Source organism: Mustela lutreola, chromosome 3, assembly GCF_030435805.1.
Source record: "Mustela lutreola isolate mMusLut2 chromosome 3, mMusLut2.pri, whole genome shotgun sequence".
Lineage (NCBI taxonomy): Eukaryota > Metazoa > Chordata > Mammalia > Carnivora > Mustelidae > Mustela > Mustela lutreola.
Window position 1 is genome coordinate 106,212,244 of NC_081292.1, and position 16,768 is coordinate 106,229,011.

A 16,768-nucleotide genomic window follows, 5' to 3' on the forward strand; every position below is an offset into this window, starting at 1 on the left:
GCGATCTAGATACAATTGCTTTGTGGTCTCAGTTTATCTGGCACATTTAATCATCTTTTAAACATAAAGGCTAATTCAGCATACAGTATGACTAACAAGTGCATTAAAAAAGGGGATAGTATCACATATAATTTTTGTTTCTTTATAAAAATTTGTGACTGTATAATGTTTGGTTAGCAGTGTTTAAATTTTTTCCCCTTTTGGTGGTGCTGGGAAGTGTAATTTTTGAAACTGGCATTTTAAAAAAGCTAAGTAACACCTCACTTTTATAATCCTTGTTTTCTGAAGAACTCTTGCTACATATCTGAGTTTTAAATATATCAGTTTGTAAGAAAGATCAATTCACATAAAACAGATTTAGCTTTCTTTTTATTGTAAATGCGTCATTATGAGAATATGGCTAGTAGAGTTTTTTGGCTTTTGGGTTTTGTTTTATTTATTTATTTATTTTTGGTCCAAACAGTGTCTTACTTGTTCACAAAAAGAAAACATTTTTTAATCTTAAAATTTTTCTTCAGAGGTTTTTAAAAATATATTAGCATTTTAAATAAATGTTTGCCAGTAAATACTGTGATACACTTAGGAAGTATAATTTATATGAACTTCTCCTGTTATAGCTTTAACCTCAGCTCTTCTTAAGGAAGGCTGCTCTCCTGATGATATGGAACTTTTAAAAAGCTAGTCTTCATTGTCCTTGATCCTTAATAGGCTTAAAATAATTGAATTGCTGAAATTTATTTTAGATTCTTTGGATCATGTCCATTTTGTTTACATTTTTAGGCTATCATTTGAAAGTCCTTTGAGGGACTCAGGAAAAATGTATACTTACGTTACCTGAATGGTTAGTATATTGCAGTGAAGATGCTAGCTTTTTGTGATGCTCATTGAAGAATTTTAATAAACTTATTTTTAAATCACCTTTGGTGACACAGGCATCATAAACAAGTACCAAAAATTGAGCTCAGCTAATGACACTTAAACAGTCTTGACACGAATGAAAACTTGCAGAGATCAGTCAAATACATTTGTTTCAAATTTTAACTTTTTATTACACATTGCATTAGAACTCTGTTGTCAAACCATGAAGCTTTCTAATTAGTTTGACCAAACATCAGGGCCGCTTGCCTCCAGAGAGAGCACTAACTAGATTAAAAGACTCAGCCCCCAGCCCAGCTCACTTCCATAATAAGTTCCCCTCACTCTCCCATGTCGCAACACTTCAAAAATACAACATCATTAAAGAGCCATTTTAATTATTCAGATGCTTTGTGGCACGAGAGTATTAAATGTGGAACAGGCTAACCTCTGCTGCTGGTAACCAAGTCCAGTTAGAACTGCAAGTGAAGGGTCCTTCAGATTGGCCTGAAACTTTCCAGTGCCTCTGACCAATAGATGGGAAGAGGCAGGAGCCCTTGCAAAGAACTGAGGAAATTTGAATTAAAGTGACATATCTTTCGGTTTTGTTTTTCTTAAATAGACCGGTTTGGGCTTGGCCAGGCAGGAAGAGGACCTGGCTCTGTGAATGCCATGCGAGTTCTGAGCACGAGTACAGACCTTGAGGCTGCTGTTGCTGATGCTTTGGTAAGAGTCGCAATGTGTATACAATCTCCTGGACTGTTTTCTCTGTCCTAACAGAAAATTGCCTCCCAAATCAGTGTACTCAGTCATCTTGGGCACTCCATAAAATTGTGGAAATACTGGGTAAATTGATATTGTTAGCACTTTGTCTTTAAACTTCTATCCCTGTACATAAGTGAAAATTGGCCCTACAAAAAATACTGACGTCAAGTGTTTTCTTCTGTGCTCCTCAGTATCAAGGAAGTTTTGATGACATTGGACTTATCTGATGTCATTGGGCTCCTTTTTAATTTTTTTTTCTTTTTCTTCGTGTTTTTTCTTCAGCATTTGCTTTTTTCATCCTCCCGCTTCTCTTGCTTTACAGGCTCTGATGGCATAGCCTAAACATAACGTTATAATAGTAGGTAACAGAGTTTGTGGTTGGAAAATCTCACATTGGTTCCATGACCACACTAGCTGTTCCATACGATTTTACCTTCATTTGTTTGTCTTTAAAAATGAGTCATTAAGTCATTATTTAAGGAAACTTTCCTAAATTTTAATGCCAATGAACTCTTAGGATATAAAGCACTGGTGGAATGTGTTTTTGCATCATTATAATGGAGTATCTAAAAAAAAAAAAACAACAGCAACATAAAGTGATTAGAGGTCCTTAAATTTGTGCTTATAGCAGAACATCCCCTGGTAGAATCAGCTTGTGGTCACATTGCTTTTAAAAGATGCATTTCAGCTGGTAGTGACACTGCCTCTAGCATAATCTGGTTGATGTGCTCAGCATTTAAAATAGATTCTCTTTAGAGCTGTCTGATCCCTGGCCTTGCTTATGCTGTTTTAAGATATATTGTCTCTCTAAGGAAAACATATTATAACATCCTGCTTTCAGACCCAGAAGTTTTAAACCCAGCCCCGTTTTTCATCTGATCAAAATGTTACAGTCTGTGGCTAACAGGGATTCTCACTTTCATCCCGTCCTGTGTCGCCCTCATTTATTCTTGCTCAGTCAGATTTCTTTGACAAGCGGCTATGAGCAAGCAGTTTGCCGATGCTCTTCCTGTAAGCAAGGGCTGCCTGGCCAGCTCTATTCAGCAGCCTTCTGTGTAGAAGGGCTTTTTTCCTGGCAGGTACTGGAGTTCAGGATAATTGCACTAACCATGGCTTTGACTTCAGAGTCATGAGCTGGAACAGAACTCTGGGAGGCTATTTTTCCTTCCAAGCTGCAGCACTGAGAATCTGTCTCTTATTTATTCAGAGACCCTATTAGGAGGTCAGAGGGGTAGGAAATGATGGATGTACAAAACCCTTAGTTAAATGGGACTTCCCATTAAGGCGGGGGAGTTCCCTCGTTCTTCAAAGAACCGCCCAAGGGACTGTGCACAAAGTTGCAGGGGGCAGAGTTGGACTTGAGAACTTGAGCTTGGGCTTTCCTTGACTCGGGCTTTTCTCTGAGCTCTAGCCTTCAGTCCACTCAGGCTGCCCTTCTTACTTTTCATCCAAACTGCTTAGCCTCCCCGAGTGACCTGCTGCAGAGGAGAGAGCACAGGAATGGTACACAGTGTTTGCCTCCCAGGCTAGAAACCCCAGGGGCAGACAGAATCTAGCATAGGAACAGACAGGAAAACTTATGATGACTTTCGGGATATACCTTGGTGGCGTGGGAAGAGTTTTAGCATAGCAGAAAGTGTAGTGAGAACTGGAGCGTGTTGCTCGGCGGTGTAGGAAGGGCTAGGAAATGCCATTGTGGAAGTGTTCTTTGTTATTATTCGCTTGATATGAATTCGCTTGCTAACCTATATTTTTGGTTTGCTAAGATATGTTTTGCTGTACACTTTTGTTGCAAGAACAATCCCTACATATGCTTCTGACATAATTCTCTATGCTTTTTCCCCATCCTTCAATATTTTCCTGCCTACAGCTGTTAGGAGACTCCAGGAGCAAGGTACCAGTGCTTTAACTTTTGTTTTACAACTTCCATTTTTTTCTGTTGCGAGTATATTTCCTTCAGGAGCTAGTGAAAGCAAAAAAGCATGTAGTGCAATGTAGAAATTTTAGCCTGAATTATGATTTTGTCAAGTCTAGTGAAGCTGTTTTTAGCCATGGAATCAGTCCCCTCTCTCATCTGTTTTAGTCTTTGTTTTTTTAATGTCAAGCTCTGCTCCTTTTCCTGTCAGTGTTTTATTTTATTAATCCAGTTTGTGTCTACTCTTAATGTCATTACTATTTCATGAATGGATATATTCAACATCTTTCTTATTTTACAAATCTAGTTTGTGTATATATATCAGACGATCCTATGATTTATAGTTTTAAGAAGGATACTTCTGAGAGTGAAAGGGGGTGCTACCTAACTCATAACTGCCGGGACAAGAGGCATCAGGCAGAACTGTCCCGAGCAAGTTATGGTGGACGGACAAGCCATACATTATTAGAAGATTACATTTGTGAAGGAAAAAAAAAAGACAGAAGAAAATTGTATTTGTATGGTTTTAGCCAATTAACTTTTTTTTTTTCCTTTAGGGAAAATTGTATTTTTTCAGTTTAATAGCTGTTTCTCTATTATTTATGGATTTAACTTACAGTTTTATATTCAGGGTAAGAGAAAATGAAGGGGGTCTGCAGGAAGCTTATTTGTGTTCGGACCATTTAAACATCCTTTTACTTGCACTGCTATGTCCCTGACATTTCAGTTCCAGACTTTCTTTTTTTTTTTTTAAAGATTTTATTTATTTATTTGACAGAGAGAAATTACAAGTACACTGAGAGGCAGGCAGAGAGAGAGAGAGAAGGAAGCAGGCTCCCTGCTGAGCAGAGAGCCCGATGCGGGACTCGATCCCAGGACCCTGAGATCATGACCTGAGCCGAAGGCAGTGGCTTAACCTACTGAGCCACCCAGGCACCCAGTTCCAGACTTTCTTAAGGAAGCATGGATATTCCAACAAATTTTCCCACAGACCCTGCTCAAGATAGAATGCTTTCGATTGCGAAGGGGGCCGACGGGTGGACATGCCTGCAGGGTGGCAGGGGCTGGGCCAGGTTAGTTCACATGTGCCCCCAGCAGGCGTGTGACAGGTAGCCTTGTTGTCATTTCAAAGATGAGGAGAGCAAAGCAGGAAGGTGAGGAGCTTTCTGAAGTTCCTCCAGCCAGTCAGCGGCGGCAGGACTGCCACCTGAGTCGGCCTCACTGCGAAGTCCATACACCGTCCTACAGATCACACTCTTCCCTCTCTGCTGTGGACTGCTCTGCCTGTCACTTACTATCCTTACTGGGTGTCTGCTTTTCCGTTTTTATTTTCCTCATCTGTGAGCACAGGAAAGCGCGGTGCGTGCGTGTGTGCGTGCGTGCGTATCTTTTTACCTTTGACTCTGTTGTCGATACCGTGTGCTGTGACTCACAGTCATCTCACCTTCCCGTGTCTTCCTCCGTCACCCCCACCTTTGTTGCACCTGACAGAAGAAGCCTGTGAGGAGGAGGTACGAGCCGTATGGGATGTACTCTGATGACGACGCCAACAGCGACGCCTCAAGTGTTTGCTCTGAGCGCTCGTATGGCTCCAGGAACGGTGGCATTCCCCATTATCTGCGGCAGACCGAGGACGTGGCGGAAGTTCTCAACCACTGTGCCAGTTCCAACTGGTCAGAAAGGAAAGAAGGGCTCCTAGGCCTGCAGAACTTACTGAAGAGCCAAAGAACACTGAGGTGAGGATGAGAGGCCAAGGCTGTGAGCCAAGTTTTAAGGTCCTATATTACACTCAGCTGTGGTTGATGCAGAGTCCCTGTCATTCCTGGAGCCCTCACAGTTCCAGGCACAGGGGCAGGCACTGTGGGTGCTAAGATGACTAAGATGTGGTCTTGGCGTTCCAGAGACTTGGAAATAGTTGGCAAATGCTCTATTAGGTTTATAAAAACATTTGGTTATCCGCAGTTCACATTTATCTGGTAGGTGGTGTTTGAGAAGTCTTGGTACAGTGTGCAAGTTAGGGAGAAAATAAAACAATTCGCAGGTTGGTATCGCTCATTATATTTTGGAGTTGTGGGTAAAATGGAGTACTTTTTTTTTTTTTTTTAAGACTTTATTTATTTATTTGACAGGTAGAGATCACAAGTAGGCAGAGAGGCAGGCAGAGGGAGAGAGAGGAGGAAGCAGGCTCCCTGCTGAGCAGAGAGCCCGATGTGGGGCTTGATCCCAGGACCCTGGGAACGTGACCTGAGCCGAAGGCAGAGGCTTTAACCCACTGAGCCACCCAGTTGCCCTTAAAATGGAGTACTTTTAAGTAGTACCAGTGTTATTACTAGAGTTGATTAGTTTGCTTTTTTCTTTGGTTCTATATTTCACAAATTTTCTAAAATGAGCCTGTATCACACATACTAAAAAAGTATATGTTTATATCATATTTCATCAAATCTGAGGGACCGTTGACACACTGCTATTTTATGTCCCTCTAAGAAGAAATGCTACTTATTAAACCATGGCAGTACTAACATGTCTTTGATTATAAGATGAATCTCAAAATTACAGAGATGTGAAAATGTGAAAAATCCAGTATGTTAGAATCCCTGAAATAATGGATATTATAGTCTTTGGAGAATTTTTCTTAGATAACTTGTGAGAGTGGATCAGTTTATGGTCACAGATAGGCTCTGCACAGCCAAGTGAACCTTGACTAGTGGATCCCTGTGTCGTAAGTGTGCTTGCCCAGTCCTTCCCACTCCATCATGCCCTGTTCGTACCTGTTGAACGCCGATCCCCCCGAGAAGTCTTGAGAAGTTTTGTTGTGTGCCTTCTGAAATGCACATAGCTTCTGACACTCTAGTGAGCTGTTAGAAACAAAATGAGGATTAAAAAAAAAAAGACGATGGTTCGTTGAGATGATTATTCCTTAAGATTCTGCTTTATTCTGGTGATCCCAGTTTCTTGATTTTTTTTAGTGTTCACTGAGTATCCATTGAATAGTCTCTAGAAATCTGTTGATTGGCACTGGTCTAACTAGATCTCATTATTAATAATATTAAAGGATCAGGATGCCTCGGTGGCTCGGTTGGTTAAGCATCTGCCTTTAGCTTAGGTCATGATCTCAGGGTCCTGGGATCGAGGGCTGCATCAGGCTCCCTGATCAGCGGGAAGCTTGCTGCTCCCTCTGCTTGTGCACGTGCGCTCTGTCAAATAAATAAAATCTTAAAATAATGTTAAAGAGGGGCGCCTGGGTGGCTCAATGGGTTAAAGCCTCTGCCATCAGCTCAGGTCATGATCCCAGGGCCCTGGGCTCGAGCCCCACATCGGGCTTTCTCCTCCGCAGGGAGATCCCTTCCTCCTCTCTCTCTGCCTGCCTCTCTGCCTGCTTGTGATCTCTGTCAGATAAATAAATAAAATCTTTTAAAAAATAAAATTAAAATAATGTTAAAGGATCATTGAACCAACTGTCTTCGTCTGATTACTCAGGGTTGATTTGGGGAAGAGGTGATGACACTTACTCAAGCCTTAAAGGAAAAATGGAATGCAATAGTATAGCCTAGTCAGAATGGCAAAAGGGCACTAAGAGGAAATGAATGTTTGCTGGGTCTTAGCAGTTGTAGGAATGCAGCATTCCCTCCTTTAATCCTCTCTGTGGCCATTTGTTTGATACGCATCTAAATACAACTGAGTAGTTTGTAGCAAAACTGATATTAAAATCAAGGTCTCTGCTGACTGCAAAGCAGATGCTTTTCCTACACTTTATCCCATTACCGTTCACCTATGGCAGGTGGAAAACAGACCTCAAATGAGATGAGTGGTATTTAGCTCCAGGCTTTGCCACTGCCCTGTGTGTGAACTCTGGTAGTCACTCTCTGAGATTCTGTTGCCTCATTTTAAGTTGAGAGTCAAACTGTCATGGTTTTATATTTGTACTTAATTTCATTGTGAATTAAATAAAATGATTCATTTGTGAAAAAAGATTCGCTACATAAAAATTAGTTCTAAAAAAGCTCTTGCTAATCTCAGTGCTGACTCATCATTAAATTCTAAGTTCATTTATTAATTTCCATTTTATTTCTTCTAGTCGAGTAGAATTAAAAAGACTGTGTGAGATCTTCACCCGAATGTTTGCTGACCCTCACAGCAAGGTGAGTCTGGGACTCGTGCCTGCCCACCCCTCCCCCTGCATGCCCACGTGAGCCGTATAATATACTACTTAAGAATGAGAGACAATTCCCCACAGCGCAGTGTAGACCTTACAGATTTAACACCAGTTTCTGCAGTAGTTGACATTGTATCTTTTAAGAATGACTTTGTGGGAACTTCAGATGTCCTTAAAACATGGAGCAAATAAGCTAAATAAAGTTTGTTTTAAGACATAATGGGGGAAAAAAGAGTTAATGGAAAGAATCAGATGTAGTCATATTCAGATGCTTTTGGGTAGAATAAAACAACATATTCTAATGCAGTGCCTTTTTTTTTTTTTAACTTAATAGAAGTGAAGAAGATAGTCAAGTATATAATTTTTTTTGTATCCTATGTAGAATTTGTCTATATAGGACAAGATAGAAAAATAGAAGCATTCATGTAATAGATTTATTGAAAAACCAGGTTAAGCTACTTCTCCAAATAGAATTTTGCTATCCTCAAGAACTTGCTGGATGGTGGCCACCTGGCTGACGTCCACATGCCTGGGGTGCAAAGAGAGCACCCAGGAGGGGTCCCTGCTGGGAGGAAAACACCCCTGACTATGACCCAGACCCTTTCTAGAAGTGGTGCCAAGAGAGTGACCCTTTACAGAAGCTTGCTTGCAGTCTGAATTTGAAACAAATACAGTTAGTTTTGGAGGAATCCTAGTTGGATGTTTTTAGAGAAAGAAAATGGGAGGAATTAGTTTATTGGGCAAGTTTAAAGGATGGATAAAGGACAGAAACAGAAGTACAAAAATTGGGAGAACTTTTAAGTCAGTATAAACAAATCTCATGTGCTTGACAGTGCAGGATTTCACGATCTCAGACCACAGTTTTCCTAATAAAAATGGTCTCTTGTAAGTCTTATGGGGAGAAGGAGACCTGTCATGGCCAGCCAGTTATTGTGACCTCTGTTCCTTTCCTGCCCTGTCTTTCTTATTAGAGTCATCAGACATGTTCCATCCAGTCATTCAGCACTCACTGAGTACTTGCTCTGGGCTAGGGACACAGCAAACAACACGTTACCCCTGTTCTTTGAGATGCACATAGAAGCCTGGGAGAATGAGTTGGGGGGGTCCTTTTTTTCTGTGGGGCGGGGGTTGGTGAGAGACTACAGTTCTAGATACTGGTCTTGAAGCATGTCTTAAAATTCCTGTGATGAACCTCACAGCAAGGTTAACATTAACACCATAAGTAGAATCCAAGAAAGGTTGAGTTCTAGGGCCACACAGATACAAAGATACAATTACCATGATTTTTCTCTTAAGATAGTGTTTAAAAGCAGGAAGACTGGGGCGCCCCGGTGCCTCAGTCAGTTGAATGTCTGACTCTTGATCTTGGATTAAGTCTTGAGCACAGGGTCGTGGGTTTGGGCCCTATATTGGGTCCCCCCACCACCACCCCAAAGGGAAGATTTTAAGCATACGATTCATAAGAGTTAGAGCATAAGGGATGTTAGGTATGGGACATTGATGAAATTTCTGTTACCTGTCACCTCTAGATTGCTGATTCAGAACCAGAATGTGAGGATAAAGAAGGAAATTTGTTTCCATCAGAAGGCTCTTGTACAGTGAGTTTGGAGGTCTCAGTTTAGTTAATATTTGCTAGCTGCCTTGGAGCTAAGCCAGGAATCCCATAGCAGGGGCTTATGAGTTTTTTTCTGAGCTGTCTCACGGGAGACCCCTGGTGGTTAACAGTTGCTGTGCTACAACTGAGTAGGTGTATAATGGCTCCCTTGTCCCAGTAGAGCATGACTCATTAGCCAAGTAGGGGACACAGTGCTGCTAACCTCTCTGAAATTGGCTCGAGGATAGTCCCCTGTGGACTCTTATCTCACCTTATTCAGCATTAATGATCGCACAGCAACGTGAGAATTATGTGGACTGTATCTTTTTTATTCTAAGCCATAATTTTTAATAAAGACTATAATGACTTTAATAATATCTTTTTATATTGTATTACTTTATGGTATCTGAATTGGACTACCTCAAAATCTACAAAGCACAAAGTTTTTTCCCTCCCTCATCTTGTAGCATTACTTGTTGAATGCTAGATAATGGACAGTAATAGTACAGAATTATGGTTAAAAAGACTTTTTAAATTTTTTTAAGATGAAGGAAGGACGGAAGGAAGAGAGGCCTCCAGGATTAAACAAATAACTTTCAGCAAAGTTAATTTCTCTCAGTATTGAATTTTGAAGGCATATTGAGGGAGGGAAGAGTATCAGTATCAGTGTGTAGTCTTTCTAGGTCTTTTAAGAAACTGCATGAAATGGCTATTAATGCACTGTGGACTAACATGGAGTTTGTTTTGTTGCATGGCCTGGTTTGCTGTGGAATTCACAACAGAGAGTAAGTTCCGATCCTTTTTCCTTTATTATTATTATTATTTTTAATATATTTGTCTTCTCTATATGACCAGTCCATTTTTAATAAAGACTTTGGAGGAAATTACGAATTACACATATGAAACATTTGGTTTTCATTTGTGCCTAGGTTTTCAGTATGTTTTTGGAGACTCTTGTGGATTTTATAATAATTCATAAGGATGACTTGCAAGACTGGCTTTTTGTTCTTCTCACACAATTACTTAAGAAAATGGGAGCAGACTTACTTGGATCTGTGCAGGCAAAGGTTCAGAAGGCTCTAGATGTAACCAGGTAAGATTTTAGGGGCTAGACCGTTTTTTTCCTCCAGCTTTTGAAATATAACTCAAATATTGTCATATATATTATATTATGTATATTATATAGTATTATATCATGAGATATAACTCAAATATTGAGTATAACTCATCTAATGTTGTGTAAGTTTGAAGTATATAAACCTGACGATTTGAAAGCGTGTGTATATTGCTAAATGATTATAACATTACTTAACACTTCCTTCATCTCACATAATTGCCGTTTTTTTGTTCTAGTAGTGGTAAGAACTTTCAGATCTATTCTCTTAGCAACTTTCAAGTATATGATACAGTATTGTTAACTGAAATCACCATTCTGTACTTTAGATCCCCAGAGCTTATTCATTTTGAAACTGGAAGCTTGTATCCCTTAACCAACATCTCTCCATTTTCCCCACCCCATATGCCCTGGCAATCACCATTCTACTCTGCCTCTGTGGATTTTGCTTTTGTGGGGTAGGAGGGTAGCCCAGGATTCCATGTATAAGTCAGGTCATACATTATTTGCTTTTCTCTGTCTGGCTTATTTCACTTAGCATAATGCCCTTAGGGGTCATCCATGTTGTTAGGAATGGCAGCAGTTTCCTTTTTTATGACCAAATAATATTTCTTGTGTTTTTTGTGTTTGTTTGTTTGTTTGTTTGTTTTAAATCCATTCTTCCGTTGACAGACACTTAGGTTGTTTTATATCTTGGCTTTTGTAAATAATGCTACAGTGACCATGAGGTCAGTTATCTCTTCGAGATAGTGGTTTCATTCCCTTTGGATATATACCCAAAAGTGCAGTTACTGGACCATATGATGTTTCTATTTTTAATTTTTGAGGAATCTGAACTATTTTCTGTAGTGGCTGCACCAATTGACATTCTCACCCACAGTGCAGAAGGGTTCCCTTTTTTCCACGCCCTCGCCAACACTTGTTCTTCTTATCTTTTTGACAGTTGCTAAGGAGGTATGAGGTGATACCTCCTTGTGGTTCTGCTTGGCATTCCCTCATAGTGATGTTGAGCAGTTCATGTATTTGTTGGCCATTTGGACATCATCTTCTGGAAAATGTCTCTCCACATGGGCCAGACCATGCTGATGTTACAAGACTCTCATAGGTGTTACCCATGGTTTTGTCATCTGCTTAAATAAGCACTCTCTGACACAATTTCCACATTCACTTGTTAACATATTTGTTGAAATGTTCCTGCATTACATGAAATGAAATACCCATATCTTTGTTGAGCTGGTATTGTTTTTGTGAACACTCAAGACAAATTAAAAACAAATATTATCAAGACTTGCAAACGGATTCCCTTCTCTTTGAAAGACATTTGAGTATTTATTTACATCCTTCTGAAGACTCTAGCCTTTTTAATACTTCAACTTCTTACAAGTCACACTAGAAATTTTCTAGCACAGGTGAGGTCCCTTTTGTCCGGGTATACTCTCTCTTAGCGTTCAGTGGCTTAGAGATTGCTAACATAGCAGTTGTAACTCTCTGGCTGTTATGAAGAAAGAGAGAAGGTCTGCAGAGACTCAGAGACGTGGGAAAAACTGCGCTGTCATTGTTGAGCGACCTCCAATCTGTTATCTCCACAGTTGCAGGTCCTCAACATAAAAGTATTAGAGCTTAAATGACCTCAGAAGATACTTGGCTGTAAGCTCTTCATTGTGATTTGGTAGGAGATGGAAGGTCATGTATCAGATCAGTGAATGTTTAAATGAGTAAACAAATGACTCCAGAGCAGGTAATTACCATCAGTACGGGAGCCTTTGTACAACCCAGTTACTACCTACGGGGCGATGACTGCATATCATGGAATTTCCAAAATGGAAGGACCCTTCCTCATCTTATTAATGAGGGAACAGACTTGACCTGACTTGCCTGGGCCACACTTCGTGTTAGTGGCAGGCTGGGGGCCAGAATCCAGGACTGCTGGTTGTGGCTCCGTTGTCCATTCCTCTGACTGTAGGCTGGTCTGTGGGCAGGCGTCTTCCTCTTCTGTAGGATGGTGTGGATAGTCTTTGTGCTTTTCCTTTCCTCTCTGGCTCCCTCCGCTGCAGGAGCACACACTCACCTGCTGTCATCCCCATGCATGCATCTATTAGAGGTCTGTGACTGCAAACTTGGATTTGTTCTTCTGCACTCTGACGTGAGCTGTTTTCTTTTGGTGCCTGACCCCGTAGATCTGTATCATCTGTGCTGCTACAGAATTTTATTATCCAAATAGCTCTCTTTTGATTTTTTACTGAGCTCAGTTTAATATACTGTATTTACAGTAAGCCTTTCAAATGCCATCCCTCCCTTGGTTGAGTAAGTTTAGTGGAATTAGGGAACTTAACTACATACCAGCATATCAGTGGGTTTGTAAAGGTTCAGCCAGGGTGAGGCTGATCAGCTGATAATAACGGGGTGAAGTAGACAGGAGGGACGGTGATGCGTGGGCCCAGTGGTATCAGATTTCTCAAGAAAGGTCAGAAATGTGGGTTAATGGGGCACCTAGGTGGCTCAGTTGGTTAAGTGACTGCCTTCAGGTCAAGTTCCAGGATCAAGTCCCCACATCAGGCTCCCAGCTCCATGGGGAGTCTGCGTCTCCCTCTGACCTTCTCCCCTCTCATGCTCTCTCTCTCTCTCAAATAAATAAAATCTTAAAAGAAAAAAAATGTGCATTAAGGCAACACATTTGAGGTTTTTTGTTTGTTTTTTTGTTTTGTTTTTTAATGACACTCTGAAAGCCATATAAAACATTTGTGAGCCAGACTTGGCCTAAAGGTTGCTTCCTTAATGTAGATGAATTTATGAATGGCAAAAGCATTCAGAGTTTTAGGGATGGCAGGAATGTTAAGATTTTACTCCTAAACTTTGGTGATTAAGGAAAAATCTCTTGTTATTTTCCTGGATGCCTCTTCCCTTTAAAAATCCTCTTCTGGGGGGCGCCTGGGTGGCTCAGTGGGTTAAAGCCTCTGCCTTCCTCTTGGGTCATGATCCCAGGGTCCTGGGATCGAGCTCTGCATCCGGCTCCCTACTGGGCAGGGAACCTGCTTCCTCCTCTCTCTCTGCCTGCTTCTCTGCCTACTTGTGATCTCTGTCTGTCAAATAAATAAATAAAATCTTAAAAAAAAAAAACAAAAACAAAAGAATCCTCTTCCGGGTAGATTCTGTCTAAGTCTCTAGAACACCTTCATCATTCCCATTTCCCCAGCAGCTGAGATGCCTAGCTGTTTAAGCATATTTAGGATCAGTCCTTGAGTACTGGGGCGGGTGGGGGCGGGGGAGTGTGTGTGGGTGGGGTAGGGGTCTCCATGCTGGCTCTGATGGGTTCCTGAGGTAATAGGCTTGACTGGGATCTGCTAGTTCCCTTTCCTTTGGCCGTGCCTAACCATGGGCGCATTTCCTGATGAAACACACTAGTTTATACTTCAGTGGATTCTCCATTCTCCCCTTGCTGCAGAAGAAAAGAGAGGCGTTTTGTGTGTGCTTTGTCAGCCTTGTTTCCCTAATTTATAGGCAATATGAGTCAGAGAGTCCAAAGAAAGCAGTGCATTCACTCAGCCCCCATTGTAATAGAAGTTTGCTTTATATAGTCTTTCTTGTTAGTGTGGAAGATGTGTCTGCATTTTCCCACATATACACCATTTATGCACTTTTAAACTAATACTAAGAATTGCAGTACTTGAAGGGAGAGAGCACAGACTTTCATGAGCCAGGAGCCCTCAGGGTTCTCAGTTGTGTTGAAGATGTGAAGAGGCTACAGGAAGTGAGCTTAGAAACAGGCCAGAAGTGGAGCAGGAGACGGGCTTCTGCAGGCCCTGGCTTCCGCGTACATATTGTAGCTGGATGGGGAGTTCATTCCCTTGGTGGGTCTCCCACAGGCACTCTGCTGTGGGGACCCCACAGAATAGAGACCATAAGCAGTTGCCCAGTGGGACCAAGGAGGACAGTGTGATGAGCAGTGGTAAGCAGCTCACTCAGGATGCAGATCCAGATTTGGGGATTGGAAGTGGTTATCATGAAGCAATATTCAGAAAGGTGGCCAGAGAGAAGATGAGCAGATCCCTTAGAGGGCAGGTAGGAATCTCTTCCTTAGTTTATTGCTTGACCTTAATTTTCAAAGTAGCATAACTCAAAGTGAGCATAACACTATGTGTCTGGGGACTTTCAGCAAGAGTTTCCTTTTTTTGAATTTTCCATATAATGTGTATTACTGTAGTATATCTATAATATGAAAAGTATAGTTAGTAAACTTAGTCAACTAAGGTCAAGCTTGCCTTTATATAAATTAGACTCATCTCTAATGGTATATTTTCATTACTGATGCGGTTTTGCATTACTTTTTGTAATAGATCTTTCTTTAAAACTGAGCACTTTTTTTCTTCTCTTAAACCTAGGGACTCCTTTCCGTTTGATCAGCAGTTTAACATTTTGATGAGATTTATTGTGGATCAAACTCAAACTCCTAACCTCAAGGTTGGTAACTATTTGTGATTACAGTTCAACCTCTAGAAGTCAAATTTGCTTAAAATGTACTTTTTTGTTTTTGACTCCTATTTGGCTGTTAAGAATAAATCTGTCGTGAGCATCCTTGTACAACTATTTGGGAATGTGTTTCCATTTCTTTTGGTTGAATACCTAGGAATAAAGTTGTTGGGTTATTGGGTAGGGACATGTTTAACTTTATTTTAAACTGTGAAAATGGTTGTACCATATTATATTCCTACCAGCAGTATAATCGGAGCACCAGCTATTCCACATCCTACCAACATTTGGGCATTATTACTGTTTTTCACAGTATTCAAACTAGAAAGCTCTGATGTGTTGAAATAAGGTATCTTACTAGAATGTTTTCAATATTAACTTTCTAACACATGAAAATTAATTGTTACATATATTGGAAAATCATCACTGTAACGAGACAGAATTTGAGGGAGGGTTTGTTTTGGTTTGAATGAGGTCACGTAAGTCATCTGTTCTTTTTTTTTTTTTTTTTTTTTTAAAGATTTTATTTATTTATTTGACAGAGAGAAATTACAAGTAAGCAGAGAGGCAGGCAGAGAGAGGAGGAAGCAGGCTCCCTGCTGAGCAGAGAGCCCGATGCGGGACTCGATCCCAGGACCCTGAGATCATGACCCGAGCCGAAGGCAGCGGCTTAACCCACTGAGCCACCCAGGCGCCCAGTCATCTGTTCTTTAATCATTAACTTTTGTGGGGGTTTTAGGATAGGCCCAGAGAATGATAACCCTCTTCTCCAAAGGTACAAAGCCATTGAAGCATCGGTGGAGAAATTAGGGCAGAATATCAGCTTGATCGCTGAAAATGCTTCCTTGTAAGGCATGGCCAAGGATGTGTAAAACACAAAGCTAAATACTTCCCAGTCATTGGCAGAGCTGGAAATCCCACAACCTGCCCGCGGGGGCTCATGCCTTACAGGTGTTTTGCCATATAGGGGAGGAGCAGAGCGTGCCTTCAGTCTAAAACTGAAGAGGATTGACCTGTACAGCACTTGCCCTCTGTTCACAAACTTACCTGTCAATCATTTCATGCTTTCATCCCTGGTGGACACCCCTCCCTGGGGGAACATAAATCCAGGAGAAAGGAGGTATCCCCTCAAGAGTATTTATTTTTCTTTGATCAAAATTCAGTTCAGAATTCTATTCAAAGGTTCATAAAGTGTGCTTGATGTTTGTAATTATTGGATCTTTCAGGTCAAAGTTGCAATCCTGAAGTACATTGAGTCCCTCGCTCGGCAGATGGATCCAACAGATTTTGTAAACTCTAGTGAGACGAGGCTTGCTGTTTCTAGAATTATAACCTGGACGACAGAACCAAAGAGTTCAGACGTGAGAAAGGTATGTCCAAGAGAGCTCAAAGTGCACCTTTAAATACAGACTGTTCTTAGGCATGTGTTAGGAAAAGAAGTGTACCTAGAAACTTGCAAACCACCCCCACATACTTACACAGGAATCCTTTCTCACTTCTTTTCTGTGAAAACCAGACTTTGCTCTTGCTCTTATCTCCTCTCTCCAGTTCCACCTCCTCCCAGGCTTCTGACATCAAAATGAAAATCAGAAATCCTGTATGATGGGTTCATGCTTTCTGTAGACATCAGTTTTGTCCTTTTCATATGTGAAAGCACTAGTAGTTCAGTGTCTCGTAAGGCCATTGGTTTTCCATACATCAGTTTCAAGACGTGGACTTTGAGGACAGACTTGAAAAATCTAATGCTGCCTGGTCTCACAGTAAAATGTGGCTAAAAGTTCGCTAGGATATGAATTCCTGAGTTTAAGGAGAACAAACAACTTGGGATTATATACCACATTTGGAACACCCTGTCTTTGACATGGGAGGGGCTGAATGAATGGGGAGGTAGAATTCAGATTTTGG

General features: G+C 41.0%; 1 protein-coding gene across 5 annotated transcripts in view; it reads left to right on the top strand.

Annotated features, from left to right (window-relative positions):
- CLASP1 (cytoplasmic linker associated protein 1) overlaps positions 1-16,768 on the top strand; it is a 271,575-nt gene that overhangs the window by 202,385 nt on the left and 52,422 nt on the right. For 3 of the 5 annotated variants that reach the window (XM_059166603.1, XM_059166604.1, XM_059166607.1), the window contains 7 exons: positions 1,478-1,581; positions 3,491-3,514; positions 5,027-5,271; positions 7,611-7,674; positions 10,212-10,375; positions 14,776-14,854; positions 16,090-16,233. In XM_059166603.1, coding sequence (XP_059022586.1) covers positions 1,478-1,581; positions 3,491-3,514; positions 5,027-5,271; positions 7,611-7,674; positions 10,212-10,375; positions 14,776-14,854; positions 16,090-16,233 — 824 coding nt within the window. The remainder of the gene's footprint in view (positions 1-1,477; positions 1,582-3,490; positions 3,515-5,026; positions 5,272-7,610; positions 7,675-10,211; positions 10,376-14,775; positions 14,855-16,089; positions 16,234-16,768) is intronic. The other 2 variants (XM_059166606.1, XM_059166608.1) reach the window with 1 other exon arrangement.